Source organism: Ovis aries, chromosome 11, assembly GCF_016772045.2.
Source record: "Ovis aries strain OAR_USU_Benz2616 breed Rambouillet chromosome 11, ARS-UI_Ramb_v3.0, whole genome shotgun sequence".
NCBI classification, from domain to species: Eukaryota; Metazoa; Chordata; class Mammalia; order Artiodactyla; family Bovidae; genus Ovis; species Ovis aries.
The window spans coordinates 55,454,240-55,478,530 of record NC_056064.1 but is presented as its reverse complement, the minus strand read 5'-3'; the positions used below and the strand labels follow the sequence as shown (position 1 = coordinate 55,478,530).

The following is a 24,291-nucleotide window of genomic DNA, read 5'->3' as shown; positions in this document are numbered from 1 at the left end:
TAAAATTAGTTAAAAATCAAAGCCATTGTTAGCATGAAAAAAACACTATTTAACCACTAGTAATTATTACCTGTTTCAATAAAAACATTAGGACAGAAAATGTAAGAGCTACTGCTAGAAATGAGACCAAAGCAGGCTCTAAGCTTTCCTACATGATAAAGAAGGAAACATACCAAGGCATTGTTTATAGCATCCTTAAGATTTCAAAACGCTGTCTGAGGGGAAAATATACCTCTCCTAGACACTGAGACCATAGAGAACATTCTCCCACAAGTCCTGCCTGGGGACGCCTATAATAACCAAAGACTCCAGGCTCCTCTGTCCATGGGATTCTCTGAGCAAGAACACTGGAGTGGGTAGCCATTCCCTTCTCCAGAGGATCTTCCCAACCCAGGGATCGAACCCATGTCTCCTGCATTGCAAGGGAGATTCTTTACTATTTGAGCCACCAGGGAAGGCCTAATAATGAAGGATACCTTATATAAAATATAAGGAGTTTTTCCCAAGGCTGTTTCATCTATCATTTCTAACACTAGCCAAAAGCATAATCCCAAAGCTCCACTCAGCCCAAGAAATACACAACAGCGAGGTCCCCAACAGGACGCTGGGCTAAATATCCACCTCTCTGCTTTCCGGTTTAACCCTAAGAGAGAAGAACAAAGGAGCCACTGTCTTTCACACACCCTCCACCAGTATCATGCTTTCAGCTCAGCTCTGGGACAGGGGACACAGTTCCGAGTCTAAGGTAATTTTAGGACAAGCACCTGGCCAGTTATGTGCATCAAGTCATGTGACTTAAGTTACCTGAGCCAGTGGCTGGAAGACACCCTCTTGCCTCTTGTGTGTCTGAGAAATATTAATACAATTAACAGCAGGGAGCACAACTATCTGCTTAATGCAAGTCACTGCCTTAAGCACACTAATGTACCAGGTCTTGAATCCTCACTGTGACTGTAGGAAGGCAGACGCCACTGTTCCCATTCTGAGGATGGTAGAACCAAAGCAGAGCTTCCCAAGACCCCACGGCGGGACCTGCCAGCGGCAGAGTCGGGGTCTGCAGGGGAGTCAGGCCTGGAGCAGGTCACCACCACAGGTGTCTCTCGTTCCACACCCACCAGGAGGCAGGAGAGAGGACACACCTGCCAAAGAGACCAGCATTGTCCTCAGAAGAGGCATTGCTCTTTTCCAGTCGCTCAGTTGTGCCTATCTCTGCAACTCCATGGGCTGTAACCCAACAGGCTCCTTGGTCCATGGGATTTTCCAGGCAAGAATACAGGAGTGGCTTGCCATTTCCTCCTCCAGGGGATCAAACGCACATCTTCCACAGAGCAGGCAGATTCTTTATACCACTGAGCCACCTGGGAAGCCCACTTTACAGGCACCATAATCAGTTCTTGTAAGGTTTTTTCCCCCTAATAGGTAATTCTATGGATTCGAAGATGCCTTTGTTTACATCTTTTAAAATCTCTGAAGTGCATCTTAAAAATGATCCTATTTCATAATTTAACTGCAGAAATTTCTTTTCTAGGTGGTATACAGATTCACTGAAATAAATATCCTTATATCTACGATTTTTAAAAATATGTGTGTGAATTTTCTTAAGACTGAATTCTTAAAAGCAGAATTGCTGGGTCATTTTATGGTCTAACCTGTATCACCAAGCCACTGTTGAGAAAAACCAACTGTGTTCACACAAACCTCTACTGGCGGGAGGCGACAAACCCATATCCTCACACCCTCGCCAAGAGAGGGTGGGCCCATGTTCATCAGCTCTTCTCACTGGACAGGCGAAATGCCCGTTTCCCCACCTCATTTCCTTTATTATTACCCTCCGCTTACTTTAGGTAGGATGTCTAATATGTCACTACGCACAGACAGTGCCATGAGACGGCTGTCCGTGCCTCCCAGGTGAGCAATTCAGGACTGCCGATAAGTTTCCATTTCTGGTTTACTCACACCTGATGGTTAACAGGGGCATTAATGTACTGCAGGGGAAGTACTGTAGCCAGCTGAAGATCAATCCCCAGCTCTGCCTCTTATCTGAGCCCATTAGTTAACTTCTGCACCCATGAGATGGCACTAATAATGCCAACCTTTCGATGCCCCAAATCAGAAATCACATGTAACTCTGAGGCACACATTAAATGCCCCGTCAACAGTAGCCATTCAATGATGACTTAACTATAATGGCTCATGTGGTCAGAACTGAAGACCCCAAAGGAACAGTGTGTTTCCTTAGACACTTCTTTCTCCAAACAGCGATGACTGGTCTTCAGCCAGTTCCCCCACCTCCCCGGGCCCCAGTTCCCTCGAAAAGGAACACTGCACAGGAACTGAAAGTTCATCCTTAGCACCTTTTTAGAAATAGTCCGTTCAGATGGCAGAGGGCGAAATACATACAATGAAAGGCAAACTGTTGTAAGAGAATGCAAACTGCCCTCATTCTTGAGGGTTAAATGCAACATTTTCAGTTTAGTTAACGAGACTGGTAACAATTCTTATCAATAGGCAAAGAAATACTTCAAAAACGATATCAATACGCTCATTTTGAAACACCGAAGGAAAAAACCCTACCCTATCTTATTTTTTAGGTATGATGTTCAAACACCTGAAATGAGACTTGTGCACGGAAATTCAGGACTCACGAGCTGTTGTGAAAACTGTAACTAATCAAACCCTAGCTCATGTTCCTGGTTCTCAGGAGCATATACTCGATGGACATTCTTTTCTCAGTTACACAGGAAATGTATTCAAATGCCCCCCACCACCACCCTTGACAGGCAGAAATCCCATTATATTTCCTTTAACTCAAAGCACCCCTGTCCTTCACTCCTAGTCTCCAATACCTGTGCAGGCCCATATCTCACAGCCTGATAACTGTGACCAGGGAGGCTGGGACTCCAGGCTCCCCTCCTAGAAATCATTAGATTTACACAGAGAATACTTTCAACATCAGCTAATAACCTTCAGAGGCTTAAAGACAAGATCAAACTCTTACTGAGTTTTCCTTGCTTGGCTCCAATTCTATTTTATTTTCCATTCTGTCACAGACTATCACCTTATTCTAACATCCCTGTCTGAAACACAACAAGCCCAGTCCCACTCCCCCTCCCCCTGCTCAACACAAGGACCAGTGCAAGTCACGCCTCCTGCACGCAGCTCTCTCCGACTTGAGCCCTTACCAATCTCTTTCCCCCTAAGTTATACTGGCAGTTAAAGTGTGTGACCCAACTTCAGCATTCTCTCAAATACCAGATCAGCACTAACAGCTGTGCCACGTTAACCTCCACGGCTACCATTTCCTCACCTGTAAAATACGGATGTCTCTTCCTGTTCTGAAGATCCTCTAATTTTACACACTCTTGCACAGTTTCACATATTTACCTCATTTCTCTTATTTTAGAGTTCCTGAAGGGACAAAGTACATCTATTTCCCCCCAACTCTCAAGGCGACTTACCCCAGAATGTGGCTCATGGAGATGCTATGTAAGCGTGAAACAGGGCCACCAGCACTGAACGAGTTTTAAAGCCACCAAGACCGAGTTTTAAAGCAGTTTAGGAACCTGGAAAGGAGGTTCGTGCCAGACAAAGATCATGAGATGATCTACTGCTGGTATTCTTCAAGAGTCAAAGGTCTGTCTCTAGAAAATAAGGATCCAGCTCAAGAATGCAATGAGCCCATGTTTGAGAGCTCAAAACAGTCTCTTAATTCCTAGCTGAAGTAGAGGTACAAAAAAGCCACTAGAAGGCAGATGCAACTTCAGATAAGCTCAGCATTCTGTGTATTCTAGGGCAGAGGATTCAGGGCCCCAGTGGAGAACCCCTGGGGCTATCTCAAGGCTGCCCTTCAATGGGGGTGCAATCTAGGTTCCTTTCAGCCATGCAGGACGGGGGAGCCTGGTGGGCTGCCGTCTATGGGGTCGCACAGAGTCGGACACGACTGAAGCGACTCAGCAGCAGCAGCAGCAGCCATGTAAGACCTGAAACTGCAGAAGCAGAGCAGTTCCCTTCATTCGCTATGTCCCAGTGCCCTCCTTCAAAAAAAGAAAGCTTTTTTAAACAGGGAAATTAACAAAGGCAGATATACCGAAGCCTTACTTAAGGGTTCCAAAAAGCCGTTTTAACTTGTTCTCTTTCCTCAGGGCAGTACAAATCGATACATAGATAGAAATTAAGGAAGTGGTGTGCTGGAGGACAGGCATCAACACCCACCAAAAGTTAACCAGGAACTCTAGCCAGAGGCAGAGGGCCGAGCCCCTTTCTATTTCATTATCTTCAAATAAAATGTATTCAATGCCCATGTGTATGTGTACCTCTTATCAACAAAGAGAAAATATATGCTTATTTCAATCGAGGGAATCTGGTCAACGCTTTCCAGCCACTTCTAACCATAATTTAGCTCACAACTAACAACCTAAAGAGTTAGCAAAACAAATCACAGCCACCCAAATGAAGCCAGTTACTTCTTTAATAATCAAAAGAAAAAAATTATTTTTTAAATAATAGCATTTAAGACAAAGCAGTGTCCCTCCTCTTCACTCAGCTGTTTCACAGAATTATGAGACAAAGGGCAACTACTGTATCGTCACTCTTTTTTTTTGGAGTAAAGCCACAAGATTACTAACAAACAGCTAACGGCTACCATTCAAAAGCAATAATGGCATTATGACTTCATATGCCGGTTATCTGCCAAACTGGAAAGAACCAAACATATGTATTTTCTCTTTCCCCAGACACTCTGAAAGTAAATGTGAGCACTCTGATTCACTTTCTCCTCCATCATAAAAATTTCATTAAAAATTTACAGTATCAAACTCATTGTGGGATGGGAAAGGATATTACACTTGTTCAAGAAGTTTGAACAAGTGTCACTGGACAGCAAAGAGAGCAAACCAATCAATGCTAAAGGAAATCAACCCTGAATATTCACTAGAAGGACTGATGCAGAAGCTGCAATACTTTGGCCACCTGATGTGAAGAGCTGACTGACTGGAAAAGACCCTGATGCTGGGAAAGATTGAAGGCAAGAGGCGGAGGAGGCAACAGAGGATGATATGGTTAGATGGCATCACCAACTCAATGGATATGAGTTTGCGCAAATACTCCAGGAAATACTGAAGACAAGGAAGCCTGGCGTGCTGCAGTCCATGGGGTCGAAAAGAGTCAAACACAACTTTAGTGACTAAACAAGAAGTTTACTGATTTAAGGTGGAGAACTTACAAAATGCTCGTGATCAAGACTCACTTCAGTGGTAGTACGTACCAACAGGCAAAGTTCTCACCTAAAAATTCTCTAAAACAGATCTCAAGCTCAGTTTTGTTTTGATCTGTTGCTTCAGTGCTAAATGTGCAGCTGGATAGACTTAAAGAAAAAATATGAACTTCTAGGGGCAAGTTTCAAGTTTCTAGGGTAAGCTTAACAAAAACCTCTAATTTGTATTTAAGTAAACAAACAAAAACCCGAAGCTTGACCCCCCCAAAGCATTTTTGTACAAGTGACAAATGTGGCTACTTGACTTTTTTTCTTCCTCTTTGAAGAGCCAATCTTATTACGGTATCAGGAGAAGGCTATCTGCTGAAAATAGTAATCACCTAAGAAAACATCAATCTCCTCTGTACATCAATGATAGAATAATTTAGGGTCTAAGTTTGGTGACTTCTACCTAAAGAAACAGAAACAGACGACGTATAGTATTTCACTCAGCTGGTTTTGTCTGCTTTCTGACAATTTCGTGCTTACTTTGAGAATACTGTCAAAAAGCTTGGCATCGCAAAAACAGCTGAAAAGAACACACGCAGTCTCCTTCTCCTTACAGGGCTCTTCATCACCTTCTATGAAGCACAGCCTGCTTCTAACATGAGGGAAGCCACCGTGCAGGTAGCTTAGGAGCAGGACTCTGCGCCTCCGGTAGCCAGAGTGGGACTCCCCTCAGGCCCACAAAACTCAAAAACAAGCCACAAGCCCTCTGATAAAGAATCATACTTCTGTATTCCCACTTTCTTCTTTATAAAATGATAATAATTTCATTCAAGAGTAATAAACAACCGGTTGGCAAATTCCAACCATCTGACTGAGGGTCAGTGGGAAAAAGTCAAAACTGAAGACACAGTGAAGACTCAAACATTAAACTTTAGGTTTTTCCCAGGGTTGATGCACTATTCGATAACACCCACCCGTGTAAAAATGAATTACGTATCCAAAAGGGCAAGCTGCCATCATGCTACCCTAATTAACACGTGCCAAGTGGAAGGCGAATATCACGTAAATAGTGGGGCTCAAAATGAGCTGCAAACTGTAAAGAAGCTTATTTTTAAATTGTCAGCAGGTTTCTTTCGTGCAACTAAGTGTCTTAATATGGAGGTAACTGCTCAAGTTTCTTTCAAGAAAATCGATTTCTGTTGTACAATAGCAAGTTGAACCTTGTTATTTAGAACGCCATTGGCTGTTTCACAAAGAATAAGAATACACTGAGGTTCTTGAATAAGTTTTGCCATGTACTTCTAACCCTCTCTAAACTAGGGTAAATTAATTTCTAACCTACTAGAATCACATTCCAGAATGCAAAAATCTTTTGACTATGTAAAATAAGACTGTTGCTGTTAAGCCGCTTCTGTCATATCAGACTCTGTGCGACCCCATAGATGGCTGCCCACCAGGCTTCCCCGTCCCTGGGATTCCCTAGGCAAGAATACTGGAGTGGGTTGCCATTTCCTTCTCCAAAAATAAGACTAATTGAGTGCTTTTCACAAATCCTTCTTTAAAAAAAAAAAAAAAAAAAACACTCTACATGAACTACCAATATTAACAAGCAAATATGAATACTTAGGCATTCACACAAAGGCAGTTAAGGACCATACATCACCCCAACCACCTGAAGTCATATTTGATATTCCACCAGGTATCTAGCTTTCCAAATCACCCAGGATGGTAAATGTTAAAGTGGGCAATGAAACAAGGACAAGCACAGCTTCTTTGTGTGTTATCAGGGCAAAAGAAGGCAGGTGAGCACACGGAGAGGCCGTCTCACCGAGAGCTGGGCATAAGTACTTACCTTGAGGATGTCCCCCCTTTTGAAGCTCAGCTCGTCGTCTGCGGTGGCTTTGAAGTCATATTTGGCGATGGCTTCCATTCTGAGCGGGGCTCAGGGCTCAGCAGCCTGGAGCAGGGGGGAAGGGAGTCTTCCCTGCTGAAGCGACCCAGCGCTCTGGGCTCAGCCTCGCCTCTCTTCGGGGACTGGCTCCCGCACGCCGGGACACACAATGCCACCCTGAATCAGGAGAGCGCAGATTGAGAGAAGTGGCCCGATCGAAGGCAGCCCCGCCCTGCCCGTCGGCCTGCCGTCCCAGCCCCCACGCCCCCTGGCTCGGTCGGGCTCAGCCCTCCGCCCTCCCTTCCAGGCAGGAGCCCCGAGCTCCTTCTTCCTCTTTTCAGCCTCAGCCCCCAGGCGACTGACAGGCCTGCCGGCCAATGGCGGCGGCGGCTCGGGCCTTTCCCGATCACACTTCCTCTTCCCTCCCGCTGGGTGTGCTCGGTGTGCAGGAACCGGCTGGAGTCCCGGTGGTCTCCGCCTTTCCTCCCTCGACCCTCTGCTGCTCTCCAGGCACGAAATGCAGTCCACCGGAAGAAAGGCCTGCCCCAGGGGATGGCCCCCTACTCTTCTCAGTGATACAGGCCCCTTCCCTCCTTTCTCCTACCAACCGATCCGGTTTTTTGAAAAAGCTGGGTCTCCTTCTCCACAGTCAAAAGGCAGCAGCGTGGGTTTGGTCCCGGGCTGCTTTAACTGTTTTCTGAAACGAAACCTCCGTCTCCCCTAGAAAGTGGGAGCATGACCGTGCGAACTACTTTCTTATTCAGTTGGCTGCTCTCCACTCGCGATCCGTGATGGGCAAGCTCAGGTGACCAGAGAAAGGAGATGGAGCTCAGAATCTCTGGTGGGCGGAGACGGACTCCTGCACAGGGCTCCCCTACCAAGACCCCCAAGACTTCAGGGGCCCCAACAGCCCTTGAAACAGCCGTCCAAGGCTCAGCATTCCAGAAGCAGCCTCGACTCATTCCTAACTAGCCTAACGAGCACAGTTAAGTCCTGATCTACACTTGAAAGCAATCCCTTTTTCAGAATCTGAGCTGCCAGATAGCTTGCCTAGGAAATGGTGCCAAAAGGCCAAACAGAAGCCTCTCACAGTTACCCTGAGAACAGCTGCTTTTCTCAGAGCCAGAGGAGTACTAAACTGATCCAAACAGCATCTTGCAGGCAAAGACGCTGTAATGACCCTTGGGTCATGTACCAGGTGATGGGGAAGGAACCTGGGCAGTACAATCACCGCAGAGGAGTGAAGAGTTTGGAGCCCTGAATTTGAAACACAACCTTGGCTTTTGCACAACTAAAGGAAAATGAAGCCCCGTTCTTGTTTGGCCAGTCACTGTTTTCATACAGGCTAAATAAAAGCAGAAAACAACAATGACCCTGGCAGAATGAGGACAGATTATTTATAGTGACACCCTTTGGTGGATAATTACTATCTAGCAGAGGACTCATTTGAGGGGCAGGAGTGATTATCATTCTTTTGTTCTAAAGTTAACAATTGGGGCATTAATCAAGCATAGCTGCAAAAAGACTGAGGCGTAAACCAGCTGGGAATATTAAGATTACAGGGAAATGAGTGTTACCAAGGAGGAAAGACTCACCAGGCAACAAAAGTCCTTCAGTCGAATTCTGAAGGCCAAACATTCCATGGCAGGTAAACTAATAAACTAAACTCATGTTTATTCAGTCAGGCCATACCTAGGATATATTATGCTGAGCTGGCTCTAAGAGAGGAAAGCAAAGAAAGAGTCCCAGCAAATATATGTATAAAAAAATGAACACTAGTCTCAGAGTATTTGTGTGTCCTTAAACACCCTTTACTTACACTCACCATAGTTGCTTTTTAATGAAATGAATCCATATACGTAATTTTTAAAGTCAGGGTAAATAAAAGGCTTATTAAAAAGAACAGTTCCCTACCCAACACCCACAAGCAAGGACCCTCAATTTCGGTTATAGTTTCTCTTTAAGTTTACTATTTCTAAATAATATGCTTCTGCTGCTGTTTCTTAGTTTATTCCAGCCATCACCTGTCACCTAAAAGACAAGGACTCAGCTGTTTCACCCCTGCCAATTTCACCTTGCCCCATCCCTATAGCTTCCCAGGTGGTTCAGTGGTGAAGAATTTGTGCTGAGCAGGAGATGTGGGTTCCATCCCTGGGTCAGGAGGATCCCCTTGAGTAGGAAATGGCAACCCGCTCCAATAGTTCTTGCCTAGAGAATCCCACAGACAGAGAAGCCTGGTGGGCTTCAGTCCTGCTGCTGCTAAGTCACTTCAGTCGTGTCCGACTCTGCGCGACCCCATAGACGGCAGCAAAGATTCAGACACGACTGAGCGAAAACAGCCCATCCCTATAATGCCACACATTCTGGTTTAAGCAGTTGGCAACCTACTCCAGTATTCTTGCCTGGAGAATCCCATGGACAGAGGAGCCTGGCAAGCTACAGTCCACAGGGTGGCAAAGAGTCAGACACGACTGAGCAACTAACACTTTTTCATACTATTACATTAGGAAATATAGTTCACTGGTGATTTAAATAACCTATGATAACCAGTCTTCCTTTCTGGTACAATCTTTCAGTTTTCCCGGCATTAACAACTTTCTCCTTTTTCTGCCTACTTTTCAGTGTATACATATTAAAAAAATTTTTTTTACAGCTTCTCCAAAAAAAATCTCTGCTACACGCCTATCAACATTTTCCATACACTTTTCCCTACCCTGACCTGATCCTTTATTTTCACTGGTCTCCAGGTCTGACTGTTGGGACAGGTCAAAAAAAATTACAGAGTTTCATTTTTGAAAAACAGAAATCAGACAAAAATCCAAAGCACTGTAGCTCTAAAGGTACTATGCGTCACAGGGCATAAACTTCGTCATTCAGGATTCCAGACAACTGCAGGGTGACCAGCCAGCCAGACCCTAGAAATCAAGATGGTTTTCAACATTTGCTTTCCTGATACTCAACTTTCTACCTTAGGTTTTCTAGAGGAAGCTTAAACAGACTAACACTCATGAAAACTGTGTTTCAAGCAATAATTGCTTTGTAAGATACAGTTGAATAGAAATGAAACCAATCAGTAGCTCTGTAGCTGTGCCAAATAAAAATTAGTGTCTCACAGAGGAAACGAGAGGAGGTCAGCTTGTTAGGCTAGCCACAGAAAAGAACCCAGGCTAGAGAAATTCAAAAGGGTGTGTTTCACTAAAGACAGAAACAAATTCTATCACATACGCCACACTAATTACTTAAAAAGAAAGAAACCTAAAAGTACACACAATGTATAATGATTTTAAGAGTGTATGTTGCTGTTGATTCCCCAGGAAAATGGACTGGGAGTACACTAAAGTCTGATGAGAGTGTGTCTGAACTGTAACCAGCCCACATCCTACAGCCCATCTCAAGCAATGTTACAACGGCGGTGAGTGCAGCTGGAGTTGTTCATTTAAAGCAATGTGCACCGCATCCTAAAAGGCAGTCTCCTAAAGGTATTTGCGGGCTTCCCAAGTGGTACAGCGGTAAAGAATTTACCTGCTGATGCAAGAGACTCGGATTCGATCCCTAGGTCAGAAGATCCCCTGGAGAAGACGGCAGTCCGATTCAGGTTTCTTACCTGGGAAAACTCAAGGACAGAGGAGCCAGGCGAGCTACAGTCCCTCCGGTTGCAAAAAGTCAGACATGAGTGAGCACTCACAGGCACACAAAGGTATTCGTAGGATTTTATTTTCTCTATGCAACTCTCTCCTTCCCAAAATTCATAGAAAATAAAATACAGGACACTGGACCAACATAGCTTAGTGTTATGCCTGCATCGGCAGGCTGACCCGGGTTCAAGTACTGACCCTGATGCATATCAGCCGTAATTTTGAATAAGCCTTTTAAACAAGCCTCAGTTTTCTCTTCTGTAAAAATGGAGATAATATCACCTACTGATTTAGTAAGCATTAAATTAGATAATATACATACATGAAGCGCTTTGGATAGAGACTGACATTCAGTTCAGTTGCTCAGTCATGTCCGACTCTTTGCGACCCCACGGACTCCAGCACACCAGGTTTCCCTGTCCATCACCAACTCCCGGAGCTGACATCTCCATAGAGACTGACAGTAAGTCACTCAAAAATAAGTTAAAATGGACATCTACTTAGCAGATGTTTATCTGCATTATTAAAATAGCAAATTAGGGCCTTCACAGCCATGGCCCAGGTTCAAACCCTGGTCAGGGAACTGTTATCTCCCAAGCTGTAGAGCATAGCCAAAACAAACAATAAACACCCCACCCCAAAAAACCCAGCAAATTAAACAATGAGATTTCTTTCACCTACTAATTGCCAACTTTTAAAAGATTTATCCAGTCTCTGCAATACTATTCTCAGACTCTTTATCCAATGTTTATTAACATTTTGAAGAATTACTATATATCTAACAATATGCTTGGAACTGGATTAAAATTATTAAAACCGTTACAGTCCACACTCTAGCAGGGAATTAATTCAATTTTTTTGGAGAGTAATTTTATAGCATTTATTGATAATTTTAAGACATCTATCCGTCCCTGAACAAGCAATATCACGTTCCAGATTGATCTCACTAAAACAGTGACACAAATACCATGTGCAAAATACATGTAACCCTGATCAATATCCATGAAGCTAACTAAGAAGTATCTTTCTATATAAGCACCAAGACATATGCTCGTGTCTTTAAAGAACTGCATAAAAATTAGTTATTCCATTTCTATAAAACAATCATATCAGTGTGTTATTTAAAAATTTTAAAGGTTAACAATGACTATCTCTGGAAGTAAGACAGAGATATTTTTGTGAGACAGAATATGTTTACTTGCTGTACCACATGCCTCAACTGTACTTTCATTGTTTTCACCATAAGCATGTATTGCTGTTGTAGTTAGAAAGAACAAAACCCAAAACCTTCCTGATGCTCTGGAGTTAGACCAGGATTTAGTTATCACTTTACCACTTATTAACTGGGTGGGCAACACTGGAGAAATAACTCACGTTCTCTAATTCCTAGTGTCCCTCAGCTGGAAAATGAAGAAAATCACAGCACCTACACCTTATAAAGTCATTTTGCTAATTAAAAAACCTGTAAAGGCTGAGTCCCTGCTGTAAAGCGCTAAGAGGTATTAACCAGCATCACTGGGCCCTCTTCAACATCCCACATGCTCTCAGTAAATCTAGAGTTCCAACTACACACAGACTCAGGAGAACGCTCTGGTAGGCAAATTAACAGTCCCATTAAATATAGGTTTCCCTGGTGGCTCAGTGGTAAAGAATCAGCCTACAACACAGGAGACGCAATGCAGGAGATGTGAGTTCGATCCCGGAGTCGAGAAGATCCCCTGGAGGAGGAAATGGCAACCCACTCCAGTATTCGTGCCTGGGAAATCCCACTGACAGAGGAGCCTGGTGGGCTACAGTCTATGGTGTCACAAAAAAGTCGGATGCAATTAAGCACATTGACCAGTAAATATAAACTTCAACAGCTCCAAATCCAAGTCCTGAAAGTAAAAGTCACTCATTCATGTCTGACTCTTTGAGAGCCCATGGACTATAGTCCATGAAATGCTCCAGGCCAGAATACTGGAGTGGGTAGCCTTTCCCTGCTCCAGGGGATTGTCCCCCCCACCCAGGAATCAAACAGGGATCTCCTGCATTGCAGGTGGATTCTTTACCAGCTGAACCAGCAGGTAATCCCAAGAATACAGGAGTGGGTAGCCTATCCCTTCTCCAGCGGATCCTCCCAATCCAGGAATCGAACCAGGGCTTCCTGCATTGCAAGCAGATTCTTTACCAGCTGAGCCACCAGGGAAGCCCCAAATCCAAGTCCTAACAATGCGCAAATATTCCCACATGTAAAACTGATCACATCTGTAGTCACTTATTCTGTTAGGCTTTTAATTGTTTACTGTCTACATAAAGTGTAATTTTAAGTTGAGTAATTTAAAGTCACACTGCAGTTTCACGAATTTACAGATGCATCCTGTAACAATTTTGGCCCTTGGTCCAGTTACATCAGAATCAGCCCATTCAGGGACTGCTTCAATGTGAGGCGCTTTCTGGAGTTCTGCAATGTAGTGTGACCTTAGCCCCGGAACCTAATTTTAAACAAGATTCACGGGTAATGTTTTCTGTTTTGGCCTCGCCACGCCACATGAGATCTTAGTTCCCCCACCAGGGATGGAACCCTCGCCCCCCTGCAGCAGAAGTTCAGAATCTTAACCACTGGACCACAAGGGAAGTCCCACAGGTAACTCTTATGCATGCTAAATTAAAACAAAACAAAACAAGGCTGTACTGTAAGGGCTTCTAGACCAGATTTCAAACTTTGTATCTCAGACCGTGCACTACCATGTCTTTGCAGAGTGAAAACATATTCACTTGGCACAACTGGGAAAAAGCCAACTTTGACAAACAGAACCAAAGACTCTCAGTGGAATTCAAGACTGCCAGAAAGTTCTTCTGCATTAAGGAAGTAACTATTAGTTTCTCTCAGGATGGACAAGATGGGTCTCTACTCATTATTACTTCATTTCTCCAAAATCTACTACTCTTCTAAGTAACAACTAGAGCTGTTGCTGTACAACATGCAACATGATAACAGGAATCATGCAGAAAAATCTCTAAGTACCACTGACTAGTAGTATTTAAAACCTAGCAGTCCCTCAAATCTGTATACACTGGCTGAGTAAGTAAACTGCCTCAAGCATTTCAGTGCCTGCTTTTAGTATCAAAGAAAGTTGATTACAAGAATTAACCTTTTTTAATTTTGGGGTTCAGAAAATTCTCAACAAAGGAAGGAGTAACAGAACAAAGTTATTTCTTTCTGCAAAAAACAACAACAACAAAGAAGGCTGATTATAACAGATGCAGGAAAAGACGCCTGGTCTCAGAAGCCTGGTAAGGAACAGATTAGCACTATTACCACCAACAGGCTTTTACTTAATTCATCAATGGTCTAAATAAGTTTTATTTCCTTAAATATATCAGGCTATCTTAATTCTACTGTAATACAGGGCTATCACTGGTTTTCGCTTTTAACATTCATCACCCCCACTAAAAGCCAACATAAGCCCCAAAGTGACCCAATCTCCTTCACTAACAGAGACATAGGAAGAGAAGCGTGAACAGGCAGAAAACCGTTACCTAAACGCGAAGAAAACAAGTAAAACACAAAAGCACAATCAAGCTACACTTAGGGCCTAGTGGCAGTATTGATTACTTAAGGCTGAATTCAATCCTTCGCACCTCCCAGTTCCCAGGGGGGAGAACTTAAGTCTCGCACGGCTCTCTAGCAACCCTTCTGGCTGGCTGCAGGAACACAGTGAACGCTCAAAACTAAAGGATAAAGCAAGAAAGAGGGCATCTTCCCGGCAGAGACACGGGATCTTTAAATGAGGGAGAAAACAAATTATGCCAAAGACCGAAACCTCAAAAAACTGTACCAGAGAGGGGACAATAAGGAGGAAAGGGAAGTAGATAAGAAAAAAACGGGGGGGAGGGGGCAAGTGACTTGCATTATACAAGTAAGCATTTAGTGTCCGCAGTGGAAAGAGAAACAGAACGAGACAACTGGGTAGCAGGGAAGCGAAAGAGGCACTAGAAAGCCAAGGAGACTAACGCTAATTTCTCTCACATGTCTTTCTCGCTTTTTCCGAGAATCAACAGTACCCAAAGACAGACTTCGAGGGCACCTGGGCTCCCCTGCAAATTATACTGTTACTGTACGTGAAGCCAACCTTGACTTAACTCCCTAAATAAGCTGTAACTCACAGGGCTTACCATCAGATACACGGAGAGCGCTCCAAAATGAAAAACATCAGGGATTCCCTCCCATCTCACCTCGAAGCATTCCAGTGAACTGCTGCTTATTTTTCTTGACAAATTTTTTTTCAAAGAGTAGTCCCCCACAAACAAAAACAAAACGCGACAGAAACAAAGCCACTTCGACTAGCTCCGGTAGCAAACGTCCTCGCTCATAGGATTTAATAGGAGTGGTGGGTTTTCTCCCAAAATTCGGCCCCCAAACACCCGGAGATGGTGACGTGGTGGCCGAGCAGGTTGAAGAAGCATCAATTACCACATTCGCAACCGCCGCGAAACCCCCGCCTCCCGGTGCCGAGTCAGACTGACTCACGGAATGAGCGCCCGGTGCTCTGGGGCTTCTTCTCCCCGGGCCCCTGCGGCGCAAAACCCTCACGGAAAAGGCGTGAAATTCAATTAGGAACCCACCCACCCCGTCCTCCTGCGCCGCGGTCTGGGGCTCTGTCCAGGGTCAGGGGAGGAACGGTGCCCAGGAAGGAAGCGCCCCAAAAGGGGAAACGTGGAGCTCCGAGCCCGGGGGTTCCACTCTCCCGACCTCCAGGCCCAGCAGCCCCCGGTTCGCCAGGCCCGGGCCACCCCTCCACCCCGGGCCAACTCCCGCTACCGAAGCGGGGAGGACGGGGCACCGAGGCAGCGGCGCCGCCACCGGCCGCGCTCACCGTGGCGCAGCTGCTCGGCTTCTGGCCCGGTCGGCCCCTCTTCAGCGGTGCGAGCGGCTGCCGACCCCGCTGCGGCTCCCAGAGGGCAGCGCCTGTCCCCGCCGCCGTTACCGCCACAGTCCTCCCCGTCGTCGTCGTCGTCCTCGCCGCCGCCGCCGTCCGGTAGCTGAAGCTGCACAGCCGCCTAGCTTCCGCTCCTCCTCGGGGTCCCGCGAGAACTTGCGCGCGCGGCCCCGCCCCGCCCCGCCCCACCCCCGCGAGACTTTCCCCGGCGGAAAAGGCCCAGAGCGCAAGCGCCCCACCCCGCCAGGCCCCCGCAGGTAGACCGGCGACGGGCCGGGGCGCAGGCGCCGGGCCGCCCCGCAGCAGGTGGCACCGGCCGGGCTCCACCCACCCCGGTCTTTGGAACCCTTTCGGTGCCAGAGCGGGTAAATTAGCGCTCACTCGGAGAAATGATTCTCCTCCACGTCCTGATCGCTTCCTTTCCCCTTCCACCAAACCGAGGCAATTTGGCTGGGATTGAGGGGTGGGGGGGAGGTGAGGAGGAAGGAATCTCCAGCCTGAAGCACTCCAAATAGAGGACCAGGTCTTGAAATATTTGAGAATTTGGTCCAAACAGATTCTCCAGTATGCTTGAGCTTCGCTGCTGGCTCAGCTGGTAAAGACTCCGCCCGGAATGCAGGAGACCAGGGTTCGATCCCTGGGTTGGGAAGATCTCCTGGAGAAGGGAAAAAGCTACTCACTCCAGTATTCTGGCCTGGAGAATTCCATGGAAGATTCAGACACGACTGAGCGACTTTCACTTCACATCAAACTCTGCAGTATGAGATGAATTAACCTATTCGTTCATCCGTTGAATCCAGTGCTTAATACAGGCTAAGCACAGTGCTAACTCTAGAAGGTACAACAATGAACAGAAATCCTCGCCCTCAAGGAATTCAGGGTCTAGAGGCGTGGAAGAAAAAGAAACAGAAACAAATAATACCACAAATACTGTTAGAATTATTTGGAGTAACGCTGAGGAAGCTAAAAAGATGGGAGAGAGGGGTTGCTACTTTGCCTATCTCAGAAAAGCCTTCCCAGAGAAGGTGATGACTGAGCCGGGTCTTGCAGGATGTGTAGGAGTTCGCCAGAGAAGCCAAGGTAAGGGCATTCCAGGCAAAGGGACCAGCATGCACGTACAAAGGAGCGGAGGCGTGAGAGTCGTGTTCCCTGCAATGCTAGCAAGTTCAGTTCATAACCGGGGAGTGGCAGAAGATCAGGCTTGGAGGAGTAACTCTTATTTTTCAGTTCCAAAAGCTCCTTGCAGTTAAAGGAGAGAACAGAGCATCCAATGGTAATGTGCTTCCTGGAAGCCAAAAAAATAGCTAGAGGTGAGAATAACCTAAAATCTGATCCTATAGAGAAAACAAGCCCACTGAAATGACGAGAATAAATTGTTCTTTCACTCAGTATTTGTTGAGCATCAGCTGCATGCCAGGCACTATGCAGGGTGATAGATGAACCTGACAAAGCCTCTGCTTTCAGCAGTTTGTCTTCTAGAAGAGAGTTGCCTAGTCTGCAAGGCAAAACAGTTGGTCCTGAGGGCCACTGAACTACATACAGGACTGCAGAGGAGGGAGCCAGTTACTTGGTGCTCTGGTAGTCAGGGAGGACTTGGTGTTTGAATTGCAACATGAAAGCAAGGAGGAAAGAGTGATGAAATCAGCCAATATTTCAGATTGACCAGAGTTTAGGATTTAGGGGGAGGATAATTTGGAAAACTCAGCAGTGGCCACAGGACTGGAAAAGGTCAGTTTTCATTCCAATCCCAAAGAAAGGCAATGCAAAAGAATGCTCAAACTACTGCACAATTGCACTCATCTCACATGCTAGTAAAGTAATGCTCAAAATTCTCCAAGCCAGGCTTCAGCAATACGTGAACCTCGAACTTCCTGATGCTCAAGCTGGTTTTAGAAAAGGCAGAGGAACCAGAGATCAAATTGCCAACATCCGCTGGCTCATGGAAAAAGCAAGAGAGTTCCAGAAAAACATCTATTTCTGCTTTATTGACTATGCCAAAGCCTTTGACTGTGTGGATCACAATAAACTGTGGAAAATCCTGAAAGAGATGGGAATACAGACCACCTGACCTGCCTCTTGAGAAATCCGTATGCAGGTCAGGAAGCAACAGTTAGAACTGGACATGGAACAACAGACTGGTTCCAAATAGGAAAGGGAGTCTGTCAAGGCTGTATATTGTCACCCTGCTTGTTTAGCTTATATGCAGAGTACATCATGAGAAACGCTGGGGTGGAAGAAACACAAGCTGGAATCAAGATTGCTGGGAGAAATATCAATAACCTCAGATATGCAGATGACACCACCCTTATGGCAGAAAGTGAAGAGGAACTAAAAAGCCTCTTGATGAAAGTGAAAGAGGAGAGTGAAAAAGTTGGCTTAAAGCTCAACATTCAGAAAACAAAGATCATGGCATCCGGTCCCATCACTTCATGGGAAATAGATGGGGAAACAGTGTCAGACTTTATTTTGGGGGGGGCTCCAAAATCACTGCAGATGGTGATTGCAGCCATGAAATTAAAAGACGCTTACTCCTTGGAAGAAAAGTTATGACCAACCTAGATAGCAAATTGAAAAGCAGAGACATTACTTTGCCGACTAAGGTCTGTCTAGTCAAGGCTATGGTTTTTCCAGTGGTCATGTATGGATGTGAGAGTTAGTTGGACTGTGAAGAAGGCTGAGCACTGAAGAATTGATGCTTTTGAACTGTGGTGTTGGAGAAGACTCTCGAAGTCTCTTGGACTACAAGGAGATCCAACCAGTCCATTCTGAAGGAGATCAACCCTGGGATTTCTTTGGAAGGAATGATGCTAAAGCGGAAACTCCAGTACTTTGGCCACCTCACGGGAAGAGTTGACTCATTGGAAAAGACTTTGATGCTGGGAGGGATTTGGGGCAGGAGGAGAAGGGGACGACAGAGGATGAGATGGCTGGATGGCATCACTGACTCGATGGACGTGAGTCTGAGTGAACTCTGGGAGTTGGTGATGGTCAGGGAGGCCTGGCGGGCTGTGATTCATGGGGTCGCAAAGAGTCGGACACGACTGAGCGCCTGAACTGAGCTGAATGAGAAGCAAGGCCAAGATGCACAGTTTAGGCTTCCCTGACAAGTAACAACCTCTGAAGGTTTTTAAGCAGGAGATGTCTGACATGAAAACAAGAGGTATCTATTTACCGCCTGACTTGTACTAAAGTCATAGTGTTTCTACTGTGTATAATATCCCCATTTCACAAACTGGGAATTTGAGGCTTAAAGAGATTAGAAATTCACCCAAGGAAACCCAAATATAGTAGATCTGAGATTGGAACCTAGATCTGTCTTGTTGTAAAACCCATTTTGCTCCCCAACTTTGAAACGGTTCTAGCATGGTGTCAGGGGAAAAAAATAGAAATTAAAGGCAAGGACTTAGTTGCTGAGCAGAGAGGAGGAGGAAGTGAGGGAAGAGTTGCCGTTCTTTGTTTTGAGTGGGCAGAGAAATTTGCCAGTTAGAGGAGGAGCTGACTGGGCAGGAGATGGGGGTCATGGGGCTGACTTGGGGGGTAGGGCATGTATTGGGAAGGGGCAGGTAGAAAAATACTGATACCCTACCTGGGAAGGGCAGAGTTCATTCTGAAAAATACGCAGGTAGAAATAACAAGTACATTGTCCAAAAGCTCCATGCATTCATTCTTGCTGTCTACAACATTAGCTAAGCCTCTACTCTGGAGATAGCAAGATAATCTGTTACAGAGCTCACAGTCTGAAGGCGAAGACACACTGCTGAGAATATAACACTCAGGATAGGCAGCTTTGGAACATAGAGCAGGGGACCTGATCTAGTCCAGGACCAGGGAAGAATGAGGCCAGAGGTTTCAACTCAGACTCTGATTAGCCTGAGAGGAAAAGATTGCTCCAGGAGAGGGCACAGCATGTGCAAAGCCCAGACATTAAGAAAGAACTCCAGGAAGCCATTTACACCTGGGATGAAGAAGAATGTGGCTCATGGGTGAAGCATCTGGAGAGGGGAATACCAAGACTTTCCAGCACTGCTAAAATCTAGGGACTGGAGGGACTTCCCTGGTGGTCCAAAGGTTAGAACTCGGAGCTTCCACTGCAGGGGACACAGGTTCGATCCCTGGTCAGGGAACTAAGATCCCACTTGCCGCTTGATTCTATGGGATACTGAAGCACTGGGTGCATGTTGGTCATCTCTTCATCTTCAAAATACATTCTCACTCTAGCTGCAGAGTGAAAAACCCAGTGAGACCCGGTGAAAAACTTAGTGGGACTAAGTTGTTCATCACCTACAAGACAGTGTCCTAAGACCTGTGCAAGACCCTCATGGATCTGGTCCCTGCCTGCCAGCCTTACTCTCTCAGTCTCCAGCCAACATACACTCTACCAATATTAAACCCCTGTGGTTTCCGGAAGATGCAATGATGTTTTGAGTGTCTGTATCTTTGCACTTGCAGTTTCCTCTGCTCACTTGGTCTTTTCCCCTTTCTTCAGGCCCCCAAGTCAGTTTTAGGGTTTCTTCCTCAAAAATACCACTGGGTCACCAATCTCACTGCAGCATAATGGTCTGTTCACTTCTCCGCCCTCCCCATCCACCACCAAAGGCTCTACAAGCTCGCAAACAGGACCACACCTTCTTCTCACATTTGTATTCCCAGTCTGCAGCACAGTGCATGGAATGAATTAATGGATGGATGGAGGGATGGATGAATAAACAGCAGAGGTTGAGTGGAGATAAACATGTGGCTGCCTTTCTGGGCAATGTAATATTTGGAGTTCAGGAAGTGGGTGAGATCTCAGAAGAGACTAGATAACTTAGCAGAACAGAACTATATATATATATATATATATATATATATATATATATATATATATGAGCTTCTTTTAAAAAATGATAAAACAGACTCTGATTATGTCTTTGCAAAAATGTATGCCTATGGGCCAGATTTGGAAGGGAATACTTTTAAATAATTTAAGTAATTATGCTGAAATGAAGCAATTGTGGATGACAAAAACAAAACAAAACTTCATTTGTTATACTGTCTCTTCGATTAAAAACCCCTCTCTGCCGACAGACTCAGAAATTTGAGAGAATGCTGTTCAATATCATTCCATGCAGAGGAAAAATCCGCACTAGAGGCAGTAATAGGTAGAATATGTGTTTAATAGCAAAAAGAAATCGGAACAAGAGGTGCAAGGTACACCCTGGTGTGAAAAGCTGTTGAAACTGTAGCAAAACTTGCTAATTACAAATTAGCCACATCAATCGCTTTGGAATGCACAAATTAATCACCAAAACGTCCCTCTTTTCAGTTGGGGGGTGGTTTGCGGTTATTTTTACAGTCGTCGGAAACGATTTCTCCTTTTGGTTTCTGTGAGTTGTCGTGCTGCCCCCTGCCGGTCATAAGTGGACACTACCCTGGCACTGCCTGAACCCTGGAAGCCCATTGCAGGCACTTCCTCTGAGCCCACTTTTATGAGTTTCTCTTAGTGGGAGAGATGGAAACAACCAGTGACAACCAAAATGGGTCACTGAAATTCTATTCCTACCTGCTCCATTGATCTTGGAAGTTCTCATCTTAGAATTTCCTCTGTTCTAGTTGTGACTGCAGAAGGCAATGGCACCCCACTCCAGTACTCTTGCCTGGAAAATCCCATGGATGGAGGAGCCTGGTAGGCTGCAGTCCATGGGGTCGCTAGGAGTCGGGCACGACTGAGCGACTTCACTTTCACTTTTCACTTTCATGCACTGGAGAAGGAAACGGCAACTCACTCCAGTGTTCTTGCCTGGAGAATCCCAGGGACGAGGGAGCCTGGTGGGCTGCTGTCCCTGGGGTCACACAGAGTCGGACACGACTGAGGCGACTCAGCAGCAGCAGCAGCAGCAGCAGTTGTGACTGCAAGGAGATCAAACCAGTCAATCCTAAAGGATATCAGTCCTGAATGTTCATTAGAAGGACTGGTGCTGAAGCTGAAGCTCCAGTACTTTGGCCACCTGATGGAAAGAGCTGACTCATTAGAAAAAGACCCTGATGCTGGGAAAGATTGAAGGCAGGGGAAGGGGGTGACAGAGGATGAGATGGTTGGATGGCATCACCGACTCAATGGACATGAGTTTGAGCAAGCTCTGGGAGATGGTGAAGGACAGGGAAGCCTGGCGTGTTGCAGTTCATGGTGTTGCAGAGAGTCGGACATGACTGAGCAACTGAACAACAACAGCTGTGAGCCAAGGCTGCATACACTCCTCTCGGGCTTGGAGGGTGACCTCTGATATTGAGCCTACCACTAGGACCCCAAGTCCTGTCCCTTCCTTTCCTCAATCTCCTGACTTTGTGTCTATCACCCTAGCTGGCTCAAACACTACCATCCTTCCTGATGGACTGACCAATCATCTTACCCCTTCCAAGTCACTATCTACACTGCAGCCAGAATGGACTCTGAAATACAAATTCAATCAGGTGGTCACAGGGCAGGTACTTAGCTTGCTCCAAATGGCTCTCTTGGCTGGCCCCTGCCAGCAACTCTGGCCTCAGCTCTTTCAACTTTTCTATCTTTTCTCTTCTGGATGACTTGCAGCTTCCTGAATGACCCTACAATTCTCTTACCTCTGAGGTTTTGGCATACTGCCCCTTTGGGCTGGAATGCCTCCTCTCCCTGCCTTCCCTGCCATCACCTGGCTCTTGTCTGTCTTCCAAATCTCAGCTCAGGGCCACCTCCACCAGGGAGCCTCCTATGAAGCTCTGGTCCCTCCAGTGGGTTCTGATAGCACCCTTGCAACTCCATCACTCCTATTTTTCATAAGACCATTTATGAGCCATCTATTGATACTTGTCCTTTTCCCCTTTAGGCCAGAGTTCCTGATGTCTGTGTGGATGAAAAATATTGTCTGCCTTACCAGTAAACAAAGGATATTGCAGCCATCAAACCAGCACAATACAGTGCCCCAAAGGGTGAGCCCTGAGGGACTCAGGATGGAGACAAAGGGGCTGCTAACTGCCAAACCCTCAGTGACTGCAGTCATCCCCAACTTCAGGCACCTTGAGGGGATTTAGGAAGGAGATAAGCAGGATACTGACCCCAGAGAACTGAGGTGCAATTCAAAGGAATGATTTCAGTGAGCCCAGATTCTTGCATCTTCCCATTCATAGAAAAGCACTAAGTTCCTTAATGGGAGATATCTGGTTTTCTTTAATTAACAGGAATCTTTTTGATGTTCTAAACACCTGGTCTTTGCTGAAAAAACTCCTGTATATCCTGGCTGCCTGCTTGCCTCTTTGGAGCTGAGTCCTGTCTTCTGCCTCTAGATCAAATAGCAAGTTTTTAAAATGGACAAAATGTTTAGTTGCTCAGTTGAATCCAACTCTTTACAATCCCATGGACTGTAGCCTGCCAGGCTCCTCTGTCCATGGAATTCTCCAGGCAAGAAGACTGGAATGGGTTGCCATTTCCTTCTCCAGGTGATCTTCCCCACCCAGGGATTGAACCCAGGTCTCCTGCATTGCAGGCAGTTTGTTTACTGTCTGAGCCACCAGGGAATCCTTAAAATTGAGAAAAGGGCCAACAATTCTTCTCTAACATTAGCAGTGCTCACATTTTAATACACAAGAGAATTGCTCGGAGACCTGTTTAAAATGTAAGCTCCAGTGACCCAGAGATAGTCAACTCCTTAGGTCTGGGAAGGGCTCAGAAATATGCATTTTAAATAAGCAGCTGCAGGTATATCCTTAGGCTGGTCATCTGTGCAGCAGACTTTGAGAGAGAGACAATGCTTACTGAGTAATTGAGCCGTGGAGATTCTGGGATCTTCCCACCCCAGTATCCTAGATTACAGGAATCAGGATATGAGTTGCCATGGTCAGGAGAGAACTTGGGACTCTTCCCCCAGGGCACTCCCTGGGGTCTTAAGCTGCCTGAGGCTGTGAAATGCCAGTAAAGCCCATTGGTGTGGTCAAGGTCTTGGGCGGGTAGCACTTCTTAGCACCACACTGTAAACAAATTAAAAATAAAAGCCCAGATAAGCAAATGGACTCTGATCCTCAGAGCTCTCTGTAGGATGCCAGAGTCAAGTTCAAGGAGGCTGGCCCTTCTCTATCCCTTCTGTTTCAGTTTCCACGTGACTCTTTCATTAGAATACATTCTGTTCATTAAGGACGGGAAGTCAATTCCATTTTGGTCTGAGCTAAATTGCAAGTGATGTCTCCAAAGGGTGGAAATTTCCCCACTGTGTCTACCCCTGCGAGAAAGACGTATTCGCAATTTTAATACTGGGAAGTTCCTCTGATATTGGTTTTAATTATATGTTTGAAAAATAAATATTCTAACATAGGAGACTCTACCTCTTCTCTCTTAACTTTTCCCATCTCAAAAAATTTATTTGCACCTCTGATGTCTTTTTGCTTTTTAATCTTTTTTTATTTTTGCAAACTAAGTTTTAATTAGACAAGTCACCTGCACTTCCTTACACCTCATTGCCCCTTTTCCCCCCTCAGTTCTTTTGCTAATCTCCTCCCCTAGACTTGCACCTTACCAGCTACAGAGAATATTCTTGTCACTGTCACTCACAATCTCCATCCATACAACAGACAAGTATTACATGAATTCATCCTCCCATGAAATGTGAAAATACTGTATTTAAGACTCTGACAGGGGGA

At 45.5% G+C, this 24,291-nt stretch overlaps 1 protein-coding gene and 1 pseudogene across 5 annotated transcripts in view; one reads left to right on the top strand and one right to left on the bottom strand.

Annotated features, from left to right (window-relative positions):
- Nucleotides 1-15,806, bottom strand: part of GRB2 (growth factor receptor bound protein 2) — a 65,970-nt gene extending 50,164 nt beyond the window's left edge. For all 5 annotated transcript variants that reach the window (XM_060395010.1, XM_060395007.1, XM_060395008.1 and 2 more), the window contains exons 1-2: nt 15,586-15,806; nt 7,053-7,268 (exon numbers count right to left, since the gene is read on the bottom strand). Coding sequence is in view for 4 of the 5 variants with exons in the window: in XM_060395007.1 (XP_060250990.1) it covers nt 7,053-7,130 (78 nt within the window). In the remaining variant the exon portion in view is untranslated. The remainder of the gene's footprint in view (nt 1-7,052; nt 7,269-15,585) is intronic.
- Nucleotides 15,807-16,699: 893 nt separating this feature from the next.
- LOC105616430 (ferritin light chain-like) overlaps nt 16,700-24,291 on the top strand; it is a 36,662-nt pseudogene continuing 29,070 nt past the window's right edge.